General features: G+C 45.8%; 1 protein-coding gene across 5 annotated transcripts in view; it reads left to right on the forward strand.

Annotated features, from left to right (window-relative positions):
- The window catches only part of NRP2 (neuropilin 2), a 115,687-nt gene extending 92,544 nt beyond the window's left edge, over nucleotides 1-23,143 (forward strand). For 2 of the 5 annotated variants that reach the window (XM_045868152.3, XM_045868154.3), the window contains exons 16-17: nucleotides 17,600-17,650; nucleotides 19,821-23,143. In XM_045868152.3, coding sequence (XP_045724108.1) covers nucleotides 17,600-17,650; nucleotides 19,821-20,125 — 356 coding nt within the window. In that variant the 3' untranslated portion in view covers nucleotides 20,126-23,143. Of the gene's footprint in view, nucleotides 1-1,673; nucleotides 10,805-11,681; nucleotides 12,007-17,599; nucleotides 17,651-19,820 lie in introns of those variants that run through there. The other 3 variants (XM_045868155.3, XM_045868156.3, XM_064586962.1) reach the window with 2 other exon arrangements.
- Nucleotides 23,144-23,692: the final 549 nt, after the last annotated feature.

The following is a 23,692-nucleotide window of genomic DNA, read 5'->3' on the forward strand; positions in this document are numbered from 1 at the left end:
TACCGCGGCACTCCTGAGGGCCCAAGAGGCACCGACAGATCCTGCACCTTAGCGGAAGAGGATCCCTCACACTGGGGGAGCCAGTGAGTAAAGCCTGGGGGGGTGGGGAGACTCCAAAAGATATTCCAAGAAAAAGGTTCTCCTGTTTCTCCCACTTCTGAGAAAACATCCGAAGGTCTGACCCACCCCTCAGCCAATCCCCAATCAAAGAGAGGCATTCTGGTGTTCAGGCTGAGGACTTGGCCAACACTGACCCCCACATACGAGTCTTCACCTCAGAAGGTCTTTTAGTCATGAGCACCTTCTTTGTGCATACCCTGAGGTAGAAATCAACGGGAGAGCGAGTTCTTCTGCTTGAGGGGCTCCAGGTCTCGTGGGGGAGGCATGGAAATATAAATCCGCCCTGGCTGCCTCTTGAGCAGAGAGATCCACCCACAGCGTAGGACCAAGGATGGATGAAGAAGGCATCGGCCCCTCCCAGCCGTGGCTCTCCCTGGGGGGATCCCAGGGATAGAGAGGATGCATCTTTCTGGCCACCACCAGTTGATGTAAGCAACTAGGGATGTAAGCTTTCATAGGTTAAGCATTCATCATTTTTCAGAAGTAAAGATCATGTCTGGTTTTGGCAAGCTCCAAAGCTCCTAGTCCCGTTCTGGGCCAGATTCTTATCTGATGTAAATCTTTGGGAGAATCAAGTTGTAGCACTGTTTTGCATCAAGTGGGACTCTAGCCAGTCTTTCCCCAGAGTTACCCTGGGCTTACATCTGCTATATCATCTCCATGGCAACCAGAGGCTGGCCAGTGAACGTGGTTGCCTTCGAAATCCTCTGCTAGCTTCTCTTCCCTCCTCTGTCTTTTCCGTGATTAAGAATGATCTCCCTGCCTTGGCTCTCACTCACTCACTCTCTCTCTCTCTCTCTCATACCCACTGTCATTTGTGCCCACATTTTTTTTGTTGCAGCGTCTTCCCAATCAGGTTTTAAGATCCTCTATCCAATTTAAAAAAACAAAAACAAAAACGAAGATGTGTTAGGCATGGCTTGACAGTGATAACTGACCTGTTTAGACAAGACCAGGCTGATTTCAATGGGCATGGAAGCTTTGGCAAACCAAAGTGGAATTCACCTTTAAGTCTAGCCAGCCTAATTAATACACTGTCTAAGAATGCTGGCCAACCAGACCAAAAATTTCCACCCATTCAGAGAATCAGCCTTACGGAATCCCGGAACTCATTTCAGCATCATTTACTTGTGTGCATTCATGTGTGTATGTATGTGTGTGACTTAATAACACTTCTATCTATGATAGAGTAACTGTGGTTTAACAGAAAGAAGAAAAGAGCCTTGTAATCACACAGCTCTTGGTTGACTCCCATACTTACCTACTTACTTGCTGTATAACCACTGTTCATTTAACCTCGCTGAGCCTCTGTTTAGAACTGCATCTGTGAAATGGGCCCGACAGTACCTATCTCATACGGTTGTGAGTGGGAAATAATATCAATCATTTAAAAGTGCTTGGCACGAGTGAGATACTCAGTACCATCTTGTTCCCCTGTCCCCTTCCCTATCCACTCCAAAGCATGTATGTGTTTCTCTTTTTTTGTTTAATTCGTTTTTTGATCAGTCTGCATGCTCTCAGCCTAGCAACACTCTTCTGTGTCTCTCCACCAGGGGGCACCCTCCTACCAGGGACCGAGCCCACAGTGGACACGGTGCCCGCGCAGCCCATCCCAGCCTACTGGTATTACGTAATGGCCGCCGGGGGCGCCGTGCTGGTGCTGGTCTCCGTCGCCCTGGCCCTGGTGCTCCACAACCATCGGTTCCGCTATGCGGCCAAGAAGACCGATCACTCCATCACCTACAAAACCTCCCACTACACCAACGGGGCCCCTCTGGCGGTGGAGCCCACCCTAACCATTAAACTAGAGCAAGACCGCGGCTCGCACTGCTGAGGGCCGAAGCAAAGGACAGCACCCAAAACAAACGAGAAAGACTGCAAACACGTTGCCTCGATTTTGCACTTTTTTCTCCTCGCCTAGTCTCTGTGTGAACTCTCAGACATCTCTCTCTCTCTCTCTCTCTCTCTCTCTCGGCCCAAACCCTGTGTGCTTTTATTCATCCTGACCATTGTCCTTGGGTCCTTTTTTTCCCCCCCTTTTGTTGATTCCAAACCAACCACCCCCAACTCTAATGCTGCATCTTGGACTATGAGAAGAGATACACCCCTCAGCACTTCGCAACTGAAGGCTCAGCTGGTTTTCTTTCAGAGACTGGTTCCCTGTTTCTTCCCCTTGCCTTATCCCCTACCTCCTCTCGGTGGGCAGTCTGCCAGGAGACTCGAGAGGAAACCTGACTCTGTGTGTTTGTACATAGTATACATTTGTGTGTGAATAGCTCTGTGTGTGTGGGGGGGGGTGTGGGTGTGAGAGAGAGACTGACTCATTGTGGGGAGTAGTGTGTGTGGGTGTGTTCAGAGAGGACCCCCTTTAATTCTTGTGTTACTTCTCCGGGGGTACATGTTACAAGAAAATAATATACTGTACTAGTTTTGTTTACTTGGAGAAGAGATTGAAGCTTTTTGTTGCCTTATCTAGCCCTGGCTGGGTTTCTGTTGGCTACCATTATCATCTCCAGGTACCTAAAAATCTAGAGGCCACATGAGATGAAATGTGGCCCCTCCCCTCCCTGTCCCATTCCCAACCCATCTGACCCAAGAGGAAAGTCCCCCCAACGCACTCAGACATGACCCGTTGTCATGTCTCCTGGAGTCTTTGAAGTAGCAAGATGGCAGGCCTTCGGGTGTGTGCAGAACCATCTCGACTTCCAGCCCTGAAGCAAATCTGTCTCATGTTGCCTTATAAAAGAGAAGCTCATAATGAATGTTTAGCTTTTATCAGTTAAGTCCAATCTTGGAATAAGTCATAAAGAATAACAAATCTGAGACTGGCGTAGGAAAAGCAGTAGCCTGTTTTAAGTTGGGAGCAGGAGGTGGAGGAGAGAAGGGAGGAGAAGGAAGGACTGAAGTGTGGTCTTTTAAAAGTCTCCTTACTCGGGGGGGTTGGGGGGCTTATTGTGCCCGATTTGGGATGGCATTGAGGAAGAAGGTTAAAAATCATATTCTTTGGTATTCTATTGGTCACTGTAATAGCATTTGTAAAATATGGGGGAAAGGGATCATTTGCTTTCCTTTCGTGGTGTTAATGTGTGCCTGAATCTATAGCCACTAAAACATAAGACTGTCCACCTGACTTATTTAAATATTATGAGAATATAAAAAAGTAATCATTTTTTTTTCACGCGTCAGTATGCTACCCCTTAAAGCATTCGTAGCATCTGGCAAATACACCCTCATAGGCTGGCCTGGCATTTCCAGATGTTGCTGCATCAGGAGAGGATATAATGAAAATAAATCTGTTGCTGCCCATGTGTCTTCTCTAAGCAACGCAGGGAGAGGGATGTTGGAGATAAATTGCCTAATGATATTGCACAAAGGATAGATTCAATAATGAAGTCAATTTCATTGATAGGAAATGTGTATTTTAATGAGATGCTCAGCGAACTGGGGCTCAGCCTTGGGGGTGTTGATTTCTCACCCTCCTGCTCGGAATCCACCGGGGAAGGATAAGATTCTCTCCAAAGATGGTTGCCTGGGCTGAGAGCCTCCAGGTACCTTCTGAGAACAAAATATTAATTTTTTTTGACTGCTTGGGAGAGAGAGACTTTTAGCATTCTTTCAGAATATACTGGTAGATCCCTCCAGCACACACTCACTTTCACATCTGGCTTTTTTCATCCTTCTGAAAGAAAGGTGCTCTCCCACTCTTATTCTATTTCAAAGAGCTACTCTGTCTCAACCACAGCAGTGCTGCCAAGAAAAGAAAAGATGAAAGGCCAGAGCATGAGCTACCTTGAGATTTCAAGTGTCCTACCCCAGCCGAAGATGGAAAAAGAAGCCAGGAGAGGGGGAGGGGCAAGGGCCCAGCATACCGTGTGATGAATTCCATGCCAGTCACTAAGGGCTTTTTATCTCAGGTGTCCACATCCAGTTGTGCATTTGGGGCCAGGCGTTCCCTCGAAATGATTGACATCCCTGTAGGCACCCTGTGGAGGGGCATGGTGTCAGGAAATTACACCTGGAAAATCCAGCCAGTGTAGCAACTGTCTGAGTTACTATATACCCTTGAGGATTTCCCTTCTTTAAAAGAAGATGACAACAACTTTGTGCATTTGCTGTGTCTTTATCTGATGCCCCATGTGGCATCATCTTTATGTACATGCCATAGTTGAAAATATGGGACTGCTCAAATCTTTGTGAATCCCATGATGCAGTTCAGCTGGGGATGTCACATCTCCTCTCTCTCTCTCCCTCTCTCTCTCTCTGTGGCCCAGCAACTTTCATAGTATTATCCAGGTACTATGCTCAAAGGGCAGCTCTTCTATAAAATCATGCTTCGCAGCTTTAGAAAGCAAAATTCTGTATTTCATAGAGGGCGGGGAAGGATCACTCTCTTCTAAGAAAAATAGACTGGACAGGTGAATGCATGCATGCATGTGTTTAGAGTTGCTTCTCAGAAGACAAAGAGGTGATAGCAACTATTAAAATATAAATGAATGAATGAATGAATTGAAGTTCTAACTTGGGCTGGTAATGTTTTTGCCTTAGTAGAGGTTCCATCTCAACAGCTCCAGGAGGGAAACCCTTATCTCTGGGGTAAAAAAAAAAAAATCCCTTCCTTGATATTATGCTAACAACTGCTATCCCCCTAATTGCTGGTGAAGGCAGAAAAAAGAAAAAAAAAAATCATAGCATTGTCGTTGACAAAACAGGACACTGAAAATAAAGTGAAATTGTCTTTTCCCTTATCCCACATTTTTGGGATTAAAGCCAGAATAGGATAGGAAATCCAGTAATATTTCCAACATTGATACCCCATCTTTAAAAAGACCCTGTCTTTCAAATGAAACTAGCAGGCAAGCAAACACCTAAGTAATCGAAAATTACCAAAGAACAACAACAAAACAAGAAAACTTAAAGATTTTTACTTTCTATTCTTATTCCCTCTTCCTATAACTGTGACATCTCTTGCATTGCTCAGTTGCCTGTGTGTCAAAATAACTTGTGGACATTGGAAACTATTTGAAAATGTATTGTGTGGAATGTAATAAAATGATGATATTTTTATACAAACATCTGGGCTTTTTTTTCCACTTTTGCCTCTGAGAACAAAGTTGAAATGTAGGCTTTGAACAAATTGATGTTTCCAAAGTTTGCATATCGCCTTCTGAGCTGCAGGGCTTTGCTGTGGGAGGTAGGTGGGTTTTTCTCCTTGAGGCTGAATGCCAGCTTTTTCTTCTTTTATTTTTATTACTGCTTGTTAGGAGTTTTATTCAATTTGAGCAGCTGAGCCAACTTTTATGATTGGTGTGGGATTTTGCAAAAGTTGCTAAGTGCTAAATTGCTCAGTGTGATTCCACAAAATTTCTCTTGACGGCAAATCCCTGGAGATTGGACTCTCCTGTCAAGGGGCCCCAGGGGGAATGGGACCAGTGGAGCTGAATCATGTTCTCGGCCCTATGGAGACAGATAGCTTCCCCTGGAGAGGTAGCAGTGACATCATACCCCTCGCCTACCAAATTATTTCTTCCGTGGGGACATTGATCTCCAGTTTATGGAGATCTCCAGACAAAATGGGAACTTACCGCATGTTCAAGGCTCCAAGATATTCCAGACTTCATTTTGGAGCAAGTAATGAAGATAATTATATGATGACTATGAACCTGGAACCATCAGGCTGGAACAGTTTGTAAGAGGAACTTTCTATAAAAACTTCGAGAGGGGCTTGGGGAAACTTATGCAGAAAGCCAGATTGTGTTGACATGTATTTTTCTTCGCTTCTCCTTTCTGAGTAGTTAGTGATTAGTTATATAAAATATTTCTATCAGTGGGGGGCTGGGGGGAAAATGTAGGAAATACCACCTCCTGGCTGTTTAATGCTTCTAAATGGTGGTCAAGAAGAAGTCGTAGAAGGATTTTCCACCGCCGCCGACTCATGGGGTGTATTAAGAGCATTCCATCAACCCAGGAGCCTTCCTCAGGGGTCGAAGAACCATCCTTAAAGGTCCTAAGGAAAGGGACATGTCCAGAAGACCCTCTTTCCGGCAGAGTCCTGCTTTTTCCCCTCAAAACCTAGATTCAGGAAGGAGTATTTTTTTTTTTTTTTTACATCTGTAAACCTGTCCAAGTGGTGCTGAAAGGAAGCAGGCTTTTGGTTTTCAGATCTTACAGGAAACTCTGTTCGTACAGATGGCTCAGTATAAATGTTGCGATCTGTCCTCTGCAGGAGAATAGAGTAGAATGCCCAAGCGTTGTTTGTTACTCTAATGACAAAGCATAATTACCCTTTTTGTCTAAATAACCCTTGGCTTTCCTTAAAGCCATTTCTTCCCATTAGTAAAGGAGAAACGGAAAGCATCTCAAAAGTACTTATGTCAGGCAAAGACCCAGGCTCAGTCAACATTTTCCTGAGCTCCAGGACCAAATTTGCCAGACTAAATTAAACTAGCCATCCCTTACGCTTCATTAGCATTACCATTTTTGGAATCACCTTTGAGCATTTCATCGTTGCTCTTCCTGCTTTGGGTCTAGTCCCAAGGCTTATTCTAGAAGTATTCTGTCTTCCCCAAAAGGGCAGAAGACTGTTAGGACTCGAATCTTAGGCGTCGAACACAGCCCTGTTACCAGTGTGGCCTTTCAGACCGAGCTCAAGCATAAATGTTACAGACATTGTGTTTCCATGGATCATAAGTACCAGATGTCGAGGCCCAGTATGTCTTTTTCTGGCTCCTGCCTGGCCCTTTACGACGGCTTAAGTGTGTGTTCTCACTGTTGAAGCAAGACACTCCCGCCCCACCCCCAGCCCAGATCACCCAAGCCCGGCCAGTCTGCGGCAGCATTGCGTTCATTTTCCTCAACCCTGTTCACTGACTTTGCGATTGCTTTGCACAAACACTGTGGCCTTTCCGTAATCTTTGATGAAAAGAGCTTCATTTTTAAGTTTTGATTTGTCTGCGTCGTGGGCTACCCATCTGAGCCAAACTGCGGATCTGTAGGTGCGGCTTATTTTCTCTCTTTAATTGTGCACATCGCTGGGGTCCTCACAGCTGTAATTTGCCTTTCATCCACTTCAATGATGGCCCAAAGAAAACACAAAACAAATCCAGCCAGAGCAGAAGGAGGGGAGAGGGGGATGCCAGCTGATGGTCTTACAATCGGCAGGGAAAAGAATCGCCTTACATAAATAAATTAAAAGCTAAGAATAGTGTAGGATTTAATTAAGCCTGACATAGATCAGTTGCACTGAAGTATGTCTAGAGGTGAGATCTAATCAGAAACCCGCACCCTTAAAAGGTGTCAGGCCACATGCCTCAGCTAGAGTACGCTTGTGCTATGTGGGGGAGTTCCGTTTGGCCCCAGACCTAAGCACTGAAGAGATATGAAATTTCCAAAAAACAAAACCCCTTTTAGCAGAGTATGGCACCGTGGAGAATCTAGGCGCTTCCAGGCAACCAGCAGAAACCATTCTTGCCCCTAGCCCAGTGGGCAGAAGACCCAGAATCATTCTACTCTCTTCTGGGTAAAGTGATTGTTCTTGGGCTTTGCTGTCACTGACCTCCAAGAGCCAAAAAAACCTAAAGGCCCGTGGGCATTGGACCAAGAAATAGGAGAGGCTGTTTGAAAAATCAGCAATGGACATTCTAGTAGCAGTCTGAGTGTCGAGTAGGGAAACATCTTGTTTTGGAGGCTTACGACCAGAGTGGTTATTGATCCTGAAAGAAGTTGCTGGGGAAATTTTAGGATAATAACTGCCTGGATTTCTCACTCTCTCTTTAACTTACAAGTTATACACAACTACATCCTGGAAACATGCAAGTAACACAGAAGAAGCAGAAGTCCATTTCATTGCTAACCAGTCTCACTCTCTTCTCCAAAGAGAGTAATCACGAGAAACAGTTTGAGGTATCTCTTTCCAGGCTTTGATTTATACCATGACAAACATGTATGTTTGTGTCCAGTTAGTGTGGTTTGGTTGGATCGTGGTTTGGTTTTATTCTGCATAAATGATTTCACAGCATTTCCTCCTTTGTTGGACAACCTTCTTCCCTTTCCTTTAACAAAATCTTGACAATACTTCAGTCCACACCTCCAGACTTACCCCATCCTTCTTAGCTCTTGCATAGCATCCCATATTGTGTCGACGTACCGTATTTTATTAACTGCTCCCCTACTTGTGGGCATTTGGGTTGTGTCTAGTTCCCTTTTTTCCCTATGATAAACAATACCATGATGAACATCTTTGAGGTTGCCTCTTTGTGCACGTTTCTCTCCGACAGAATTTCTGGGTCAAACGGTGTGCCTAGTTTCACTTTAAGGGATGCTGCAAATGGCTGAGGCTTACCTTTTACAGTGCGTCTGTCCCATATGCAGGATAGTGGATCTCTAGTGGACATCCTGGGTTCTGTCCCCTGCCCCGTCTGCACAGGCCATGTAATCTCTGTGACTATCTCTCTTCCCTAAAGTGGGTGGAGTGCTTGCCAGAGGAGACTTTAGATAGTTTTAACTGCAGGGAATTGTAGTTGTGGGGACTTTTTCAAAAACTGTCCATTGGTGGAGGATGTGGGCCTGGCGGTATGTGGCAGCTCACTGGAGCTGTGGCCGCCGTGGCACAGGAGTTAACTCCATGCCTGGCTTCTGTAGGCAGAGCCCTATTCTCCATGATTAATGAGTTCCACTTGGTTTCTTCAAAGAGGGATTGTGCTGTGCCTTGCTCTTATTTATTTATGTTTTCTACTAAAAAATTCATGTAAAAAACATCCTTTAAGGTCAGTGCACAGTATTGTGCTGCAGACTAAAATATTCCAGCAGCCACAAGCAGGCCCACGAGCCGACAGAAAGTCTCCAATCCTTGTGGCCTTAGGACCGAGGCCCCCACACTGGGCCTGAGCGGAGCAGGCTCTCCGGGCCAAAAGGTGGCGTCCAGCTTTCTTCCGAGGAGGTTCGGGGCTGATGTGACCCAAGGAAAGTCATCAGGGGGGGTGAGGTGGCTTTCTAGTGGGAGGTTTATATGTGCAGGCCAAGCTGCTGGCCCCAAATGGCTCCAGCAAGGAATGGCAAGTAGAAGAGAAGCCAAGGGGCCTGTTTGTTCAAAACAGTTTCTTCCAAGAGCACCACCCTGATTTCTACTATGCGCTAAGACAAAGGGTTTAAATAATAGGACTTTGACTCTGAGCATAATGGACAGTGTCTACTGTCATATATGGGTTTTATGGGCTTTTTTCTCTGACCTGCCAAAAAATCCAGGACTTCTGCCTCTTGGGCATGGGGTTCAAGTAGATAACTCGGGGTGGCTCAGGAGAGAGAGCAGCATGAGCGTGAGGTATGGATGAGCTAGAGATATGTTACTGCAAACACGCACACACACACACACACGCCTTGTTTTGTCTTCTAATTGTGCAAAATTGAACTCTTTAAAGATCATTAACCAACATACCCCCTAAGCAAGGGCTCCGAGCCAGAACTGGAATGATAGTATACCATGTCTTGGCTGTCAGCAATCACGCTTTCTTTGTCAGGTAGCGGGACTCATTAACACGACGCCTGGACTGGAGTCCTCTGACTTGCTAGAGAGCAGCCGGCTCCAGTGATGATGGGAGTGCAGAGAAAGCTTTGAGCCAGAGGGGGCCTTGACCAACGTCCTATTCTCAGCCAGCCCGCCAGTTATTGAGGCTGCATTTCAGCAGACTGTTAAAGAACCATTTTGTCCCTTTGTGTTTCCTAACTGCCACCCAGGGGCTGGGAGAGGGGGTATGAGGACCTCAGGGGCCCGTGTGGACTCCCCATTGCTCCGCGTGGGCAGTTCTGACAGCAAGCACTGAGATGCGGAGAGCAGCATTAGGACCTAGACAGGGGCTGACGTGGGTTGTAAAAGCAGCCCCCCGACCAGGGAACCTCATCAGCCTCGGCCAACTGTAGACCAAGCGGGTAAGCTCAGGAATAGTGTTCATGGGAAGTCCAGGCCCACCACACTGTCATGGCTGTCTGGCTTTGCAACTCCTCATAGGGCCACCATCCCCTCCTCTTTCCCCGAGCAGGACCTGTCTCCGCCCGTCTGCCTTTGTGCCAGATGTTGCTCGTCTTCAACCTCCAGACTCCCCTTTCTGCATCATCCCCCTCTCCTGGGGCCCCCCCTCCTCCTCTCCTCTGTCATTGTCACACCATCACCAAACCCTTTCCCAGAAAAGTGTGGGGCAGATTCCCTCAAAGCTCAGTTGGTTACTTTCCTCCAAGGAGTTGCATTCTTACTGGAGACTAAATTATTCTCTTATGTGATAATTACAGTCCTTGGTCACCAGCAGGCTTCTGGGGGAAATCACCTCCTGAATGGGTAGAGAGAGGCACCTTTATGGAGCCCTTAACATCTCACAGAGTTGTCGATTCTTATGTTCTGAAGAAGAGCCTAGCTTTTAAGTATAACAAACTCCCTTGGTGAGATGCATAGGGTGTTTTCTTCAGGGACTTATGAAATATGAGGGGAAGCTTTAAGAAGGCATCTTAGGTCACATGGGGAGTGAACGCAGTTTTGTTTCTTCAGCTCCATCCTTTTGCTCACCCAGGTCATAGGGAACTATGCCACCTGAGTGCTGTTCCCGGTATGCACCTTTCCTGAGCATCAGGATTGGAGGAGAGGAGAAATGTCAAAGCCCACCGGGGGAGCTCTCTGAAATGTGAAAATGTAAGACTTTTATCTCAGGAAAAAATAAGATTGGGGAGAGACCCCTCTACCCTGAAATTTTATAGTTTCCTCACCTTCCTACTCTAAGAAGGTAGCCAACAAAAGAACAGCCTATTTCTTATTGACATATCTACTTATAGTCATGAAGAATGTCTCTGATTTTTCCAAGACTTAGGGTGGAGGACAGATTCCAGAATTTTCCTCCATCACCATAGCGGGGTTTTTCCAGCCTGCACAACTGTGAATCCCATCTTTACAGCAAAATATTTCTCTGGCTGCATTTTTCTTATTTTCACACCATTGTTGGGGCTCAGTGGAGCCATTCTGGCCTCAGCTGCTCATCCGCCTCCACACTTGAAAATATTAGTAGGTCATTTCAAAGCCTTCTCATTTGCAGTTGGTATTTCCAGGTCTTTTTAGTGTTTTCTCCTAGTTATTCAACTAAAAATAATAAAAAATAATGGCTAAATTCAAGTTCAGACTCCAGATATCTCAAACCAAGGCCCCCATGTTTTCCAGCTTGAAACCATTTGAAAACTCCAAAAGATATTTTTTCCATGACTTTGCATATATTTGGCTATCAGCCCAAGAGATAAAAACCCATGATAAAGGATCTTCTGATGGTGTTTCTAAACTGAAGCCAAACCCAGCAAGGGATAAATGGCTCTCAAGTACCCTGACTCCCTAATGGAGGAGCTTTGGCAAAGTTTTCATCAACATCTGAACTCTTGGCTCCTTGTAACAACTGGGGATGAACAAACTGACTTAGGGAAATTAAGTGTGGTCGGGCAGGGGGAGCTTCAGCCAATACTAAATGTTAAACTGAACTAAACACTTCGAAAGGCCAAGAAATATCTCCTGGTCCTTCATTATTTCTCATTTGTTTCAGTCTCGGTGTTATATCTCCTGCTGGGATCAAAACAAAATGGCTGAGAGAATTTTCTGAAGACTACTCCCGTCGGAACAGTCCAGTGATTTAGCTGGCTCAGGGGTTTCAAGAACTTGGAATCAAATTCAGCAAGGGTTCTAAGTAGCCAAAGAGCTTATCCCACATAAATCACCGCCCCAAACAAGGTGTCGAGAACGTGGCTTACGCACTTCACCACTGATCTGTTCAATGACTTACTGCATTTTTTGACCCTCCTTCCTCAATTTCTTCCTCTTTAGAAGTGTTGACACCTGTACCTGTGAAAATGAATGATTTCGATGATCCCCTGTGTGTAAGAGACTCTTCAATCCTTGCTTTAAAGGCCGGTTGCAGTTTGGTGGGTTAAGTGGCCATGTTATCACTGGTTTTATCAGTTGAGGTGGAGGCTTAACACTTGGGGCATAATTTACCCTCGTACTTCCTTGATTGCCAGTTAGCAGGGCTGGTTTCTAAGGCAAATGAGCAAGTATTGAAAACAGGGGACCTCGTGGCTTCCCCTTTACCTGTCCTTTTCGTGGTCTTCTCTTTCCACACACACCTTAAGATGGCTGCCTTCAGGGAGCAATGACCCAGGAGAAGACAGACCTGGGAGGAAGACTGAGGCAATGAGTAGTGTGGGGCCCTTTTCTGTGGGAGTCACCTTGTCTGCCTCAACCAGCAGCTTCTTGAGGGAGTCCTCATCTGAAAGGCCCTCTGACCCTTCTCATTTTCTTCCTGTAAGACACAGAATTCTAGAGCAGGGAAGAACGCCAGTGGTTACTTGGCAGAGGAGCAAACTGAGACTCAGGGGGTCTCACCCAGGCTCTCACACCTGGGGTGGATCGCCAAACTCAGACAAGAAGTAGGCAGCCTGTTCCCAGTGTAGTGCTCCTCCATAGCCCATGCTGCTTCCCCTCAGATACACAGCAACCAGGTCACTTAATCCACTGCTCCGAGTTGGCATGGAAGGGGCTCTTCATAGAAAAGTATGTTAGTTATCCTGCAATGATCCACATTCAAGTGACCCAGGAATGGGCTGTCCTAAATAATTTATCTAAAAATAGCCAGTGGTTTGGGGCAGGCTTCTCACTCCCCGAGCAATCTTGCAGAGCTCCTTTTACAATGCAGAAAGTAAACAGAACAACGTCAATGCCAATACACTCACAGGAGACCACAGCCTAGCAGAAGTTGGGAAAGTGAAGGTGGAAAGTTTTCTAAGAGTACTTGCAGAAAAGCAGTCTAACCCCAAAGAATCTTCATGTAAGATGGGGGGGGGAAATGGAAGAAAATGAGGGACAGCGGAAGATAAAGCGTGTGTGCATGTGCGCGTGCGTACACAAGGTGGGGAAGGAGAGAATGGGAAGGAAAGACCGAGAGAGAGCATTCCTGTTAGCAGCCTAAAGCATGCTCAGTGGGGAATTTCCCGGCTGCAGGTTGGAGTGTTGGGGGTGTTTCCCCTGCATAGCATGTGTGGTCTGACCAGGCAGCGTTCCAGACCCCACAGGGAAAAACACATCTCCTTAGAGTAGGTTTGGTTTGTAAACGGGTATGGCCTTTCAACTTTCGTACCATAGTGTTGCAGTTTACTGATAAGGACACTTGACAGTCTGTGACTCTTCTAGTGTGGAGGGAGTTTCTGGAACAGTGAGTGAATGTTTTCGTAACTAGCCCCTACAGGCCCCTTGCCCTGAAAAATCAGGACTAGAGGGGATGGGTAAGAACTTGAATCACTCTTCACTGTGTACCTAACCCACCTCTTGATGGTGCTAAGGGGAGGGGCTCCTGGAGAAACGGGACTTTGCAGCCAAGGCTTCTATCACAATATGAAAACGACCAGATTTTGTTGAATTGTGTTGTTTGTTTTTTAAGTGGTGGCCACTCTGCTCACTTGATGACTTGAACTCTATGAAAGTCCTTTCCAGTCCTGCATGAGTTCACTTCTGCCTTTCACCCTGCTGGCTCACAGCAGCTAGTCGGGGGGAGGAGCAGAGACCTGACTCTCGCAAAGGGAAATCCAGGTGGAAGATCTGTAGTCAGGCATGGCAATCTCTTTGAATTCCTTAATGGATCAGGTAGAAGTGAATTCAAGCCAACACCAAGGGATCAGTATATGAGTGAAACGACTCAGGTGCTATGTTTGGAACCATTCCTTTCCATAGATAAAGGAGCTAGAACTCCCCAACCCCTACCTCGCAGCAGCCTCGGTTCCAAAGCATCCTCCTCCCCACTCGCATGTTTCCCTTCCTGGCAGGGGCCCGGCCTCATGTGTCCAATCCCCACCCTGGACACCAGCAGCACTTGGAGTCCCCTCTACAATGCCCCGCTTTCTTTTCTGCTGTTTTGGCATGGACGGGTCTTTGCTTCCCAACCATGGTGAAGGGCCTTGATTGTAGATACCTGATCCCATACATCTTCATTTTTCAAAGTCCTCAGTGTGGTTCCCGGGCACCTTGTAAATCCCCTTTGTAAGTGATGGTTGGTTGATTGGTTGGTTAATGAAGACGGCCCTTGGAAGAACAAGGTAAATCAGGCTTCCCCCCTCTGAGTAACGCCTATCACAGAAAACATGAGCCTCAAATTTCAAATCAGATTTTCGCATTCGTGAGAAATCCTCCTGAGTTCCCATCAAAGTGGTGAGCTGACGATGCAGGCAAACAGCCAGAGAGTGTATATCCAGTCAACTAGGATCCATTACTAGCCTGTTAGAAGAGGTTAGTGATGATATGGTGGTAATTGCGGTGTCCTGTCTATATCCAAAGAACTCGCTGCTTGAGGGTGGGAGGCCTCCTCTGGCCCTAACACAGTACTAAGAGTCAGAATTCAGGCTTTGGAGTCAAACTGGCCTGAGATTGAATCTGCACAGGGTCCCAGAGGAAATCGGGTCATAGGAGCACAAAGGTTGAAAGTGGAAGTTGTGTGGGTGGTAAGATCTGTTCCTGATCTGTGTTATCCTATAGGTGTGGCCCATTCCACTCTCCCTCATCCATCTCCCACTCACAGATACACCCACCCACTGAACCGGAGTCCTAAAAGGTCCTCTCCAAGTTTGTCCTTTACAAAAAAGAACAATTCAATTCAATTCCGAGTCCCTGGTCCCTACATGCTTTTGCTGTCTTTTGCTATCAGGGCGGTGCTGCCTCCCCTCTGTGTCTTGAGCTCACCATTTCTCCCTCCTCTCTACCCTTGCCTTTTCTAGCTAGAACTACAGGGACCTGGCGGGAGAGCCACACTCCTTTCCTGCCAACATCCTGAGGAAACAGGCTCAGGTTTACCTATTGGGTTTAACAGAAAAGGAAAGTGGCCCGTGAAGGGCAAAGGGGCTTTTAAGAAAAAAAGCTCTTTATCAAACACAGATATCAAGAATATTAGCAAGGGGACTAGAGAAAATTGCTATCAAAGTAAATTGCTTTTTGTACAAATGTTCCCTTTATTTGGGTTTTCCCCAGTGTGCCATTCTTTCTTTAAGGCTTGGTGAACAGATGCGCTTTTGAAAATGTTGATTAACTTATCCTTTTGTCGACCCCTTCCCACTCACCTAAACTCCTGGGAGCAGTGATTATACAAAAAGCCAAGTCAAGCCTCTACAGTGTTCTTCTTCACCTTGAGTAGCCTTTCATTCTCCAGGTGCAGAAATCTCAGCCACATCTGGGCAATCAATTTCAGAGAACCTTAGAAATGGACCGGTTCTTGCGAGGTCATCTCATCCAGTCCTCTATCTCCAGAGACAAGAGGCCGTGATCTCCTGGGGCGAAATGTTCTCATACTCATTACCATCCTTTTACCCTTTATCCTTCAAGATCAATGCCACATACACCCCTTTCTAGCCGTGATCAATAGTGTCCTAAGAGTTCTTCCCTGAGGGTATGAGATGGAGCAAAATGGCATTCTAGCCTCCAAGAATCTGTCACATCCTTGGCAGAAACCAAATCCCTAAAAGCAAGAACAGGATTTGGCCCAAAATTCACTGGCAAGAGCCCCACAGTTTTTGTGCTAGGCAGATTCCCATATTCTTATCCAGTGTTCTGCATCTTTTAACCGTGAAGGTGTTAAGGCTTATGAGCATCCCGTCAAAACAATTAATTGTTGGGAATGTGATGGTTTTCGTCCATGTTTGTTTGTTTCATACGGTTAAAAAAAAGTCTCCAGGGGCGCCTGGGTGGCTCAGATGGTTAAGCGTCTGCCTTCGGCTCAGGTCATGATCCCGGGGTCCTGGGATCGAGTCCCGCATCGGGCTCCCTGCTCCTTGGGAGCCTGCTTCTCCCTCTGCCTCTCTCTCTCTCTCTCTGTCTCTCATGAATAAATAAATAAAATCTAAAAAAAAAAAAAAAAAAAGTCTCCAGGTTGACTTTCACAAGCTCGGTTTGATCCCTATGACGGACACCACCTGCCTCTTGTTGATTCATATTCACATCTTCATTTCAAGGAAACAGCCTGCATCGTAGGGGTCTGGAGAATAATGCAGGGATGGGCATTGAGGTGGGGAAGCTGGCGTGACCTGCAGGTGCCAATTGCTGGGCTATAAACATGCCAGAAACAGGCTGGATTTATGGCAAATCAGTGCCACATGGCATTGATCCTTTCAAGTGGGGGTCTTGGCAAGTTGTTTTGTTGCATCCCTTGCTGGTGACCAGGGGGATCAGAATGTGCTTTAGCACTTTGGTCAGGAATGAGGAAGACTTCTATCTAACATGATTAAAAACACGGCCTCCAGGAAAAGACTGAATTTCGAGCGTGGTAGTGATAGATCAATCCTCAGTTCGGGTCATGGTCAAGTAGATCTTCTCTGAGATGTGCTGATGAGGGAAAAGTTCAGGCCGGTCTGAAGTTCTTTCTTTTTTTTTTTTTTTCCTCTTGTTTGATAGTTTTAGCTGTCTGGAATTTGGGCTTGGCTTAAGCCTGGGTTTTTAGGTATCAATTTATAATGCTGACCTCAAGGTTGTTCACCTGACTTGGGGTTCAATAAAACTCCTAAAGGGCCCATATGCTCGCTGGTGCCATCCTGAGCTGACGGCCAGGGCAGGCATAATTAACTTGTGAGAAAGAAAGAAATGATAAATCACCACGTTTTGATTCTCTTCTTTGATGTTTTACCATTTTAGACAGGTAATTTTCATTGGCTCTGATTTCTATAAGATGGACAGCATAGTGAATAGAGAGACTATCTTTCCCACCTCCCCCCAAAAATTATCATAAAAAAAGAAAAGATAGACAGCGATAACACTGGAGAAAATTCACAGTAAATTAACTTAGCTCTATTCAAGCCTGGGCTAGTCAGATTGGATGCCCGTGTTTGACCTATTCTAAGCCATAAAGAAAGCCAGTAGGAAAAGTAGACTGAGGAGGAAAGACAAGAGAGATTAGCACAGATATGTGGAAGTGGTCAGGCATTATGACATTCTTTGCAGTTCTACTTCTACATTAAAACATAAGATGATGAAGTGTGACTTTGTTAAATTGCCATACATTTATTTGAAATCCAGGAGAAAGACCCTCGTAGTATATGTCTGCTTAGATGCATGCATATGAGGAGGGTCAGTTATACTATATAAACATCACAGTAATGGCAACTGATGATGGGCATGCCATCCAGGTTGCCTTGGATAAATGCAAACCTATATTGGCAATGAACTACAGTCATTACAACAACACAAGTGAGGATTTTCTTGACGCGAAAAACCTTTTTTGTTTCTTTTCTTCTGGTTGCTGTTAGAAATAAAGACAAATCGTTTGAAGGGGAAAGAATCCAGTAATGTACGTACTAAATGATCTAGAAGCAGATGTGATTCTTTAGCTGCCTACTGTACCAGAGAGTCACTCTGAGGAAGGTTGCATCTCTGCCTGTTAGCCATGGCGATAGAACTCGTTATAACTTGATTTGTTTGTTTTCTTTTTCATTATAGTGGACATTCCAGAAATACATGGGAGAGAAGGCTATGAAGATGAAATTGATGGTGAGTATTGGTATGATTTAGCAGATAATCATGAAATTCAAGTTTGGTTATAAAGACGTCAACAAAAGTAATGCCCGGGGTATTGGAAGGCCAGGATTTAGAACTACCAGTCAGAAATATAAGTGAAAAGAATCCAGAGAGGAATGACGAAACCATCCATTGCTTTGTCAAGGTCAAATTTAGAAATTTAGAAAGTTTATTGAGTTCCCTCTGCCTAATCTGAAACAGGTCCCCTACGTAAGGCAACTTTTGACATTGATGGACTTCAAATCTGGATAAACCCTTTAGAAGTAAAAGCCAGGTTCCCCTATACGTGTCGCTGCTTGAACCCATTGACCTCTTCCCCAAAAAGGACTTGAGAAAATGAGTATAAATGTGAATATTCTCCTAGGCTTTCTGTGGTTTCCTGTTCCCTGGCTTGAGAGGAGCCTTTCTCACACTATCCAAGACTCCAAGTTGGGGCCCACTGCAAGATTTAGGTTTCCTTTCTACAATGCCCATCTTGTATTTTCATACTTATTAGAAGCTCTATTCTCCCACTTCAAATACACATACTTCAGGGGGCTGAAGCAGGGAGGGCCACCGAGCAAACATGTCGATATAATTTCTCCCCTTGACTCAGGGCAGCACAGGTCTCTCTGGGCTTCTCTGAGTGCCAGAACTGATCTCCAAGACAGATCACCAAGGTTTCCCTCAAAGAACAACTTTAGACCAAGATTGATGCATTTAAGAAGAGCAGTTTATAGAACAGCTGCTTTTAACCTGACCTTAATCAAACACTTCAAGTGCAGTTATAGAAACAGAGTGACTAACCCAAACAGCACCTTGTTAACTCAGTGCAGACTCTCCCGCAAAACCCCATCCAGCACTCCTTTTATGGACAAAGCTGGGGAACTGGCCTACAGGGAGAGGCTGCTGTACGTCAAGCAGCTGAAGCTCTATGAGGCATAGAGAGAACAGGGCGTGAGGATGCAGAAAGCCTGAGTCCTATTCCTAGTTTCACTGCTTGCTAATTCCAGGACCTTGAGGGAGTTACCTAGCCACCTACTTTCTTTTAAGAAAAACCTGAGTTTCTTCATCTATTAAAAAAAAAAAAATTATAATAGCACCCTGTCTTCTTCATGGGATTATTAGGAAATCCCACAAAATGAGCTGTGGATATGGTCATGCGTTGGCCACACTATGGAAACCTGAGTATATTAGTCTGCTAGGGCTGCCATAACAAAGTACCACAAACTGGGCGTCATAAACAATAGAAATGTATTTTCTCACCTTTCTGGAGGCTAGAAGTCCCAGATAAGGTGTCAGCAGGGTTGGTTCCTTCTGAGGACCATGAGGCTTATAGATGGTTATCTCCGTGTTTTCAAGGCAATCTCCCATCTGTGTCTGTCTCCAAATTTTCCCTTTTAATATGGACACCATCCATATTGGATTAGGGTCCACCCTAATGAGCTCATGTTAAGTTGATTATTTCTATAAAGACCTATCTCCAAATAAGGTCACATTCTGAGGTACTAGGGGTTAGAACTGCAACATATGAGCCTTGGGGGACGTAATTCAACCCATAACAGTTAGGTAAGATGCATGTCAAGTGAGGTGTGGTGGCTCGGAAAAAAGTCTGCAGCTCGGACGGCCAGGGATGCTACATTGGGAAACTTGCCATGTAAAAAATAGTCTCAGCCTGTCCTTTGGTTTAACTTGGAGCAAATGGAAGTGGGGGGTGAGGGGGCAAAGAAAGAAGCGTGCCCAGAACACAGGACCACCCCAGTGCTCCAAAGGCACCCCGAAGCTTCGGTCAAAATCCTAACTTCCCTAGTAGGAATTAAGTTATTTAAATATCAAATACTTAGACCATACTAGGTATGTGCTGGACACCAAGAACTTTACAAATATTAATTCGTTTAATTCTCCTAGCAACCCAGTGAGGGATACATAAGAGTACCCCCGGTTTATAGGGGAGGGGACTGAGGCAAAGAGGGGTTAAATAACATGCCCAAAGTTACACAGCCAGGATGTGATGAGGGTGGGCTTTGACGCCAGCCAGCATAGTTCCAGAGTCCCCCCGATCGTCCCGGTGCTCTGGAGACCCTGTCAACCGGGCTGGGGAGGTTCAGTTACTTCACCTTGAAAGGGGCAGCGCCCGCAATCTCTCGTGTGCTTGATGTCACAGATGAGTACGAGGTGGACTGGAGCAACTCTTCTTCCCCAACCTCAGGGTCTGGGGCCCCTTCGGCCGACAAAGAAAAGAGCTGGCTCTACACACTGGATCCCATCCTCATCACCATTATCGCCATGAGCTCCCTGGGCGTCCTCCTGGGGGCCACGTGTGCGGGGCTTCTGCTCTACTGTACCTGCTCCTACTCGGGGCTGAGCTCCCGCAGCTGCACCACCCTGGAGAACTACAACTTTGAGCTCTACGACGGCCTCAAGCACAAGGTCAAGATGAACCACCAGAAGTGCTGCTCTGAAGCATGACAGATTGCATCCAAATCACATCTGACGTTTCATTCCAGCAAGAGGGGCTAGTGGAGATTACATTTTTTTTTTCCCTTTGGAAATTGAATGCCATAATCTCAATCAAACCGATCCAGAATACCGAAGGTGTGGACAGAATGGACAGACGAGTCGAGGGAGGCGGGGAGATTGCAGCCACACAGGGGGCTAGGACCCACCTGGGAGTGGCGCAGCTGAGTCATTGCTGGGACTAAGACGGGAGCTTATCTCTTGGGGTCACAGTTCTGTTTTGTTTGTGAGTTTGTTATTATTATATATTTTATTTCTTTGGTCTGTGAGCAACTCCAAGAGGCAGAAGAGAAGAATGACTTTTCCAGGATGGAAGCAGAGTAGTGGTCAGTGGTACTCTGCTCTCTCATTCTAATCAACACTTGAAAAGCAAAAGGTCTTTTCAGACTTTTCATCTTTTAGAAAAAAACAAACAAACAAAAAAACCGTCCGACTTATCCTGTCCTCTGATCGTCTTATGACTCCCGGGATTTGCTGTGGTGTAGGTCCTTCCAGCCAATCCTACAAGCTGCCGTTTCCAGTCCTAGCATTTAAGTAGGATGTTGTTGCCTTTAACTTTTTTTATCCAGGGGAAAATTGCCATTTTTGGGTCAGGATGAATAGCTCTTTCTTATATGTGATTTAAAACCAGAAAGGAAACTTCACACGTCAAAATCCATAGAAGCACCTCCATGTTAGAAGCGGACAAGCCTTAACATGCTTCGTGACTAGGAGCCATTCATTAAATCTAGACCCAGAATTTGTGGCTGTGAGGCCACTGCGTGGGGCCTCTGGTGGTGGATTTGCTTTTTCTTTTGCCTCCTCCTGGTTCTTCTAAAACATATACATACACATACACATGCACACACACACATTCATCAGGTGTCTACTCCCCAAGACGTAGCATTGTTGGATATCTTCAGAGATGGAGGGAGGGTGCAAAGACTGGCTGTTAGTATGTTTTCTCCACCAGTGAGATGTAACTGGTGACCACTGGACGAAAAGGAGAACAGTGGAGAGGGAAAAAGAAGTCCAACTTCTGTGATTGTGTCATGGCAAAGGCTAAGCAGACTCTACAGAGACATTTTGATGAAGTAGTCTCTTCGATAGGCTAGTAAACATTGAGTTTTCCTTGGGGTAAGAGCCCCCACCTCAGCATTTCAGGAGAGTCAGGTAGGATGTTTGCGAGCTGATTTTAACCCGAAGTGTGCAAGTACTATGGACCAAAACACTAACAACACCGCTTCAACCCCAGAGAGATCTATGTTCTTACACACACACACACACACACACACATACACACACACAATTTATGTGTTTTTTATTAAGTGCCTTGAAACAATGAAGAAAAACTGTATTTTCCCTCTATGTAGAAATCAGTGAATATCATAAAAGTAAGGCATTCCTTCTTCCCAAACCCCCGTGACTCCACTGCCAGTTCCCCTAGCTCACCGCTGATCCTATTAACGGATTGAGCCCTGCTGCCGGAGAGGTAGGCATGGCCCTAGATGACTCTCAACTACTCCAGGACGGGAGGCATCGAACTGTGTGAAGGATAAGATTGTCCACGTCAAGATCCAAATCTTGATATCGTAGTAATGCCTAAAGATTGCCTGTGTGCTGGAAATACATTTGAAACCCAACCAGTACGCCCAGCCCATTGCTTATCAGTGGTAAACTGTCAGACCATTTTTGCTGCTATGGTCACCCACAATTTCATTTGTCTCCTACCCAGGTGAAAGGAAAAGGGTGAATGGGACTGGCTGGTTCCTTTCAATGTTAACTTATGGAAATGCTAGTTCAAACGGTAATGTCACAGTGTTTCGTATGCGGAGAGGGCAAGTCCAGACCAACAGCTATTTATTCATATGTGTGTGTGTCTTTGCAAGCCTTTGAGTTCTCTGTATCTACTGTGTATGTGAATGGTCATGTGGGACTCCGTGATGTTGTTGTGACTTTGACCTAGGGCCCCGAGTATAACTGCTGATCTCGGCACTCGTCGGCACAGGGGTAGTTAGAGGTGAAAAGTAAAGCTGTCAAGCCCAAGGGCTTAGCTTTAGGACCCACCCCCCCCAAGCTGGGCATGCAGCAGAAGCAAGTTCTTAACGCTTTATCGAAAACAAGTTTTTAATTAGCCCACCCTCCTCTTCGCCTTCCCACGTAGCTCAGTGTTCAGGAAGCTAGCAAGTCTTAGGGATTTCCAGAAGTTGCCTGCAGAAGAAGAGAAGTTCAAAAGCTTACCCTGGGGGTCCGGGCCCTCTCACGCTCTGTGGGTCCTTATACAGTGCCCCCCACCCAAGACCAGCCCTGTCTTCAGCCTGCAGTTCACCTCTAAGTTACGCACAAGCCAACCTGCATCCCCATGACAGTCCTCCATCCATACTCACCATTGGCTGGTTTGAAGCCCTGGGTGGGCCCTGCTACAGAAAAGCAGGCCACCCAGGGCTACGTGTAGATACCTCACCAATACTGGAGACTGGTCTATTGTAAGACAGAAAGACAGTGGGGCCTGGTTCTAACTCGGCCAGGGGGCACCCTGGTGCATTTGTTGTCTCTATCTGCAGGTAGGCTAGCTGACCCGTCTCCTTGAGTCATTCCCTTTGGGAAACCCAACTTACAGTATTGATCTATTTTGCCTTGTATTGAATGACACATTACCTCCACGCTCTCCCGGACTAGGCAGTCAACAGGGCCACAGGCTTGCTTTCTCTCTCCGGTGGGGATGGGGAGTCAACAGGGATGAGGGTCCGAGGAATGAGCATGAATGCAAGAAAACAAGGAGAAAAGTTAAACGGTCACACAGAAGGTTAACTTTTCCAGGGTTTGCAGTTAAAGATATTCGACCATTTGCTGGCTGAGCCAGATCACGGGAACTTGAGAGCTTTTACTGTGATTCTTCAATGTAAAAAATAAACAACAAGGTCAAACTGTGTTTATATGATTTGTATAAAGCCTTTTTAAGATTGCTATTTAAATAAACATTATACCAGAGATATTTTCTGCATGTTTTTTGTTGGAGACAAAGAGACTTGGGTTTAGGGTAACCAAGTCATCCCAGTTTGCCCAAGACTTTCTGGAGTGTTAGCTCTGAAAATCCCTGGAAACCCCTCAATCCCAGCCAAACCAGGATGTTTAGTCGTTCTCCTGGGACAGTGTTTCTTAACCCTTCTTATGGAGTTAGTAGGTTGATTGGCTGGCTGGCTTTTTATAAAATGAAAATATGATGGGGATGGGGGTTGGGCTACCTGGCCAGGTGGGCTGCTTTAACTCAAAGGCTTGGCTGGTAGATTTCTGAGACTGTCATCCCTGTAAAACCTCTTCCTCCTAAGACATCGCCAATGCCCTGCAACTTTTGACTCTTCGCTGCTTCCTTCCTGTGCAAACATTTGCTTGTCAATATCTGTGGTGATTCTAAGGTCTGTGGCCGTGCTTCTCAACGTGTGGTCCCTGGACCAGTGGATTAGCATCACTTGGGAACTTGTCAGAGGTGTACATTCTTGGGCTCTGCTCCAGATCTACTGAATCAAAAACTCTGGGAGG

Source organism: Mirounga angustirostris, unplaced genomic scaffold, assembly GCF_029215605.1.
Source record: "Mirounga angustirostris isolate CCGP_5_RB_7025 unplaced genomic scaffold, mMirAng1.0.hap1 SCAF_3, whole genome shotgun sequence".
In the NCBI taxonomy this organism is placed as follows: Eukaryota; Metazoa; Chordata; class Mammalia; order Carnivora; family Phocidae; genus Mirounga; species Mirounga angustirostris.